At 47.2% G+C, this 5,623-nt stretch overlaps 1 protein-coding gene across 1 annotated transcript; it reads left to right on the top strand.

Annotated features, from left to right (window-relative positions):
* Positions 1 to 619: 619 nt before the first annotated feature.
* On the top strand, positions 620 to 1,928 carry LOC141077958 (oocyte zinc finger protein XlCOF29-like). The gene is made up of 3 exons (XM_073564741.1): positions 620 to 1,129; positions 1,425 to 1,574; positions 1,704 to 1,928. Exons 1-3 carry the CDS (start codon positions 1,103 to 1,105, stop codon positions 1,926 to 1,928), a joined length of 402 nt encoding a protein of 133 aa, XP_073420842.1. The 5' UTR covers positions 620 to 1,102.
* Positions 1,929 to 5,623: the final 3,695 nt, after the last annotated feature.

Here is a 5,623-nt window from a genome sequence, read left to right as displayed (position 1 = left end):
CCTCGTACACACGCGGCTCCGCTCCGTACACCTCGTACACACACGGCTCCGCTCCGTACACCTCGTACACACGCGGCTCCGCTCCGTACACCTCGTACACACGCGGCTCCGCTCCTTACACCTCGTACACACGCGGCTCCGCTCCGTACACCTCGTACACACGCGGCTCCGCTCCGTACACCTCGTACACACGCGGCTCCGCTCCGTACACCTTGTACACACACGGCTCCACTCCGTACACTCCGTACACACACGGCTCCGCTCCGTACACCTTGTACACACGCGGCTCTGCTCCGTACACCTCGTACATACACGGCTCCGCTCCGTACACCCCATACACACATGGCTCCGCTCCGTACACCTCGTACACACACGGCTCCGCTCCGTACACCTCGTACACACACGGCTCCGCTCCGTACACCTCGTACACACACGGCTCTTCTACATCCACCCTGTAAACCCCTCCTGACCCCACACAGAAACTTCCCCTCATCCAGCACCATGACAACCAGCACAGCAGAGTCCTGCACACACTGAGGCCCCTGATCATGTGACCCCTGACTCCTCCCCTCCTGTGACCTCATCACAGGTCCTGTGCGCACAGAGCAGCTGTAGAAATCTCCGGCCTCGGGGGGGTCTCACCAGACTTCGCTCTTTTCTTGCAGGGGCCGCAGTGGATTTCATCCTGGATCCATAGAGCTGAATAGAGGAGCGATGTTCCTTCACTCTGATGGGAATTGATGGTGACGTTTGTCCAACGTCCACGTTACCGAGTAAATCCCCCCAGGACTGCAGCCGGTAAAGACCCCGATATCCACAGGTGTCCCCTCTAATTGGGGGAAAGGGATAGAAAAGCCTCTTATCCCGAGGGGAAACCCTGTACATGGAGACATCGGCCTCAGATCTCTCCTGTCCTGTTCTTCCAGAAAAGCCTCAAACTTCTGTGTGTGACTCAGAGCTGAGATCTAACGGGAGAGAAGATTCCAGTGCGGGGAAGACGGGAAACCTTCATATAGACGGCCGGTGGGGATGGAGGCAGTGACCGACTCTGGCCACATCTGTCTCTAGAGCCGCAGTAGAAGATGAAGATGTCGTCCTCATCATGAAGGAGTTATTTCTCATGTCGCGTGTAATGAATATCTCCTGCAGTATTGCTAATGCCGATTCCAGTGTCGGTAATGAGACGAGAATTAGCGTTATGGAAGATGAGTCTATGAGGAACGTGTTCAGCTGCCGACTCCGAGGAGGAAACTGCTTGTTGTCTGTGGCCTAAATATATAGGTTTTATTAGTAGATGTCAGGGAAGAAAACTAAACCCTGTAAGATAATAAATCTCCTCATATGTTTCCCTTATTATCTCCAGTAATTGTATTATTACACAGGATTCTTATGATGTTACATCGGCTCATCTTCTTCTCATTCAGGTTTCTACAATATCGGATCCTCTCAGTGAAGATCTTCTACAGAAGAGAATTTTCCTGATTTCCCCATCAAGGATGGATATGGACAGAGACAAGATGGCGGAGAGGATGTTACACCTCACCCTAGAGATCCTCTTCCGTCTCACTGGAGAGGTGAGAGATTCTGATGACATCACATTCCATCATTCTTATCTATGGGAATAACAGATGGACAGAACTGGAGAGGTGAGGACTCTGGAAATGTCTGTAGTGAGATTTATTAATGTGTCTCTCCATAACCAGGATTACACAGTGGTGAAGAAGACCTCTAGTGATCGCTGTCAGGACCCTGTGTCCGAGGGATGGGGAAGACCCCTGAGCCCAATCACGGGGCCTCCACCTCACCCCCTGATCCATGAGGACATCAATGACCAGAAGATCCTAGAACTCATCTACAAGATGATTGAGCTGCTGACAGGAGAGGTGACACTGCTGGGAATGCTGGGACATTATACAGTAACACTATGAAGGGATCGGGGGATGACGGTATCATTGTATGTGTCAGGTTCCTATAAGGTGTCAGGATGTCGCTGTCTATTTCTCCATGGAGGAGTGGGAGTATTTAGAAGGACACAGAGATCTGTACAAGGACGTCATAATGGAGGTTCCCCAGCCCCTCACATCACCAGGTAATAGACAGGACTAAATACACACGGCCTATAATTATCTGTATGTAGAGAATGAATTCAGTCCCTGTATGTGTTTCCTCCAGATCTATCCAGTAAGAGGACAACACCAGAGAGATGTCCCCGTCCTCTTCTTCCACAGGACTGTAAACAAGAAGATCCCAGTGCTCCTCAGGATCATCAGGTAGATGGAGAGAAGGTGTCAGGAGATCTCCCCTATGATGTGTAGACGGCTGTGAAGGTCTTGTGCTCAGTCTTGTTTTATCCACCAGTATTATATGTTTTATACTTGTGTAATGAGAACGGTGGAGATGGCAGGATTAGAGCTGATCATAGATGGGACTTCTCCATCTTTCTGTTACTTTTACAATATTTGTTTCAGGGTGAAGATCTGACTCATATTATTACTACAGAGACATATGTGAGGGGTGATGAGCGGTGTAAAGAGGAGATTCCCACATATGACTGCCCAGGTGAGTAGTAACCACTGAATGCAGAGAAGTCACAGATTCCTCTCAGTCACCGGCTGTGGCTGCTTTATCGGTGGTGTAGTCCGGCCGTATTACCATGATCACCATTTTGCCTCTAGATCACAACATTCTCCTCCACCCAAAACTGTTCAAATGACTTTGGGCATTGAAAGCCCATTTCTATAGAACTTCCCACCTGGAGGATCCACCTACCCCCTGGTATTTGGAGACGCTGACCGTTACCTGCCCAGATCTGTAACTATAAAGCCAAATGACAGCGTACGTAGAACGTGCTGACAAGATAGAAAATCACTTGTAAAAAAGTATTATGCTGGGCCAGTAAGAGAAGGAGGAGGGTAATGATGCTTTTGGCTTCCTAGATCCCTGAGATCTTATCGGATGAATCTTCTCTCCCTTCTGTGCTGCTGAATGTCTCATGTTCCCTACAAGACCAGGTCCAGTCTTTCTGGCCAATCTTCCCTTTTATGATCGACAACAGTAAATGTGCAGTGAGGCCAAGTGTGAATTTCTCTACAACAACAGCAGAGTTTCCCTTTATCCTGACTTTTCAATTTGTATTAAAACCAACTAACTTCCAGGAGGATTGTGATAATCTACAGGACAAACATTCCACCTGTGCCATGATATATCTCTAAGCTGTGCGTGGCTGAGGGCTGTAATATACATTTATTCCCGCCTGCAGGAGATGTGTTGGCTCCAGCCCTGGTTTCATGGATTCACTCCTCGTCATAAATTACATTGTTTTTGATCCTAATGAATTCAGATTACTGCACGGTCTCTCCTGAAATGGGGGCGCTAATACTTTCTCTACTCTTCTGGTCAGGACTCACAGTGGCTCCAATGATCCACCATAAATGAGGGCAACCCTGTTTTAGTGATGGAGTTCTCCCTTCATATTTACGTTGTTGTTGGGGATGTTACATCGAGTAATAAATTATGTCTTTTTTACCTGTTCATTCTGTATGATGACAGAGGTATAGTATTGAGGCGCACACAGTCTAATAGGGGAGGTGCTGGTGTAAGGACTGAGAAGTCCCAAATAAAAGAGAGTCAAGGGTTCACCGCGCACTCATTTATAATGCAGATTTTCATTTATTACAGTCCAAAAAAAGCTGCTCTTACAAATGAGCGGGTCTTACCTTTTATGTTACTTATTCTTTTGTTCGTACTTACAGTTTTGTCTGTTTCTTTGTATTTACATTTTATTCTTTTCTGTTAGTGATTCAGTGAGTAAGACCCGGGAGGGGCGAAATGTCTGATGTAGCTGTTGTCCCTTTTTACAACCTTGGTTGCTATGTTTATGACTACTGCTCATTTGTAAGACCAGTATTTTGGACTGTAATAAATGAAATTCTGCATTATACATCTTATGAGTGTGCACTGAACCCTTGACTCTCTATTCTGTATGATGGTTTGATTGTGGCGGGATCGGCCGGCCTCACTTATGTGAGTCTGTAACTCCCTGATAGTTTTGAAAAAAATCTCTCCATTGCCACTTCCAAATGTCTGAGATCTAAATTTAAGGTGAACCTGTCAGCAGGATTGTGCTCAGTAACCTACAGACACTGTCAGGTCAGCGCCGTTATACTGATTACAGTGATACCTGGTGATGAAATCTGTCTTGTGGTTGTTGTTTAATCTTTATTTGTAGCTAGCTGAAGACCCCGGTGCTGCCTGGGCATAGTAACTAACTGTGGTTAGTTATAGCAAATTATAATTATCCTCCATCCCATAGTCCCGTGCCCATATACCCATCATACATATCCACGATCCCATAGGCCCGTGCCCATATACCCATCATACATATCCTCCATCCCATAGTCGAGTGCCCATATACCCATCACACATCTTCCATCCCATAGTCCCATGCCCATATAACCATCATACATATTCTTCATCCCATAGTCCCATGCCCATATACCCATCATACATATTCACCATCCCATAGTCGAGTGCCCATATACCCATCACACATCCTTCATCTCATAGTCCCATGCCCATATATCCATCATACATATCCTCCATCCCATAGTCCCGTGTCCATATACCCATCATACATATCCTCCATCCCATAGTCCCGTGCCCATATACATATCCACCATCCCATAGTCCCGTGCCCATATACCCATCATACACATCCTCCATCCCATAGTCCCGTGCCCATATACCCATCATACATATTCGCCATCCCATAGTCCCATGCCCATATACCCATCACACATCCTCCATCCCATAGTTCCGTGCCCATATACCCATCATACATATCCTCCATCCCATAGTCAAGTGCCCATATACCCATCACACATCCTCCATCCCATAGTCCCATGCCCATATACCCATCACACATCCTCCATCCCATAGTCCCATGCCCATATACCCATCATACATATTCGCCATCCCATAGTCGAGTGCCCGTATACCCATCATACATATCCTCCATCCCATAGTCGAGTGCCCATATACCCATCACACATCCTCCATCCCATAGTCCCATGCCCATATACCCATCATACATTTCCTCCATCCCATAGTCCCATGCCCATATACCCATCATACATATCCGCCATCGCATAGTCCCGTGCCCATATATCCATCATACATATCCTCCATCCCATAGTCCAGTGCCCATATACCCATCATACATCCTCCATCCCATAGTCCTGTGCCTTTATACCCATCATACATATCCTCCATCCCATAGTCCCTTGCCCATATACCCGTCATACATATCCTCCATCCCATAGTCCAGTGCCCATATACCCATCACACATCCTCCATCCCATAGTCCCTTGCCCATATACCCGTCATACATATCCTCCATCCCATAGTCCAGTGCCCATATACCCATCACACATCCTCCATCCCATAGTCCCTTGCCCATATATACATCATACATATCCTCCATCCCATAGTCCAGTGCCCATATACCCATCATACATATCCTCCATCCCATAGTCCAGTGCCCATATACCCATCACACATCCTCCATCCCATAGTCCCTTGCCCATATATCCATCATACATATCCTCCATCCCATAGTCCAGTG

This window comes from Dendrobates tinctorius, unplaced genomic scaffold (genome assembly GCF_039654945.1).
Source record: "Dendrobates tinctorius isolate UK_male_01 unplaced genomic scaffold, ASM3965494v1 ptg000485l, whole genome shotgun sequence".
Classification (NCBI taxonomy): Eukaryota; Metazoa; Chordata; class Amphibia; order Anura; family Dendrobatidae; genus Dendrobates; species Dendrobates tinctorius.
The sequence above is the reverse complement of the archived record's forward strand: the minus strand, read 5'-3'. Positions and strand labels throughout refer to the sequence as shown.

Excerpts from the sequence above, each read along its gene's own strand:
- LOC141077958 (XM_073564741.1), top strand. The coding sequence starts at position 1,103 with ATGAAGGAGTTATTTCTCATGTCGCGT. Across the intron at positions 1,130-1,424 it reads AGTTATTTCTCATGTCGCGT|GTTTCTACAATATCGGATCC; the intron begins GTAATGAATATC and ends CTTCTCATTCAG. Across the intron at positions 1,575-1,703 it reads TCTTCCGTCTCACTGGAGAG|GATTACACAGTGGTGAAGAA; the intron begins GTGAGAGATTCT and ends CTCCATAACCAG.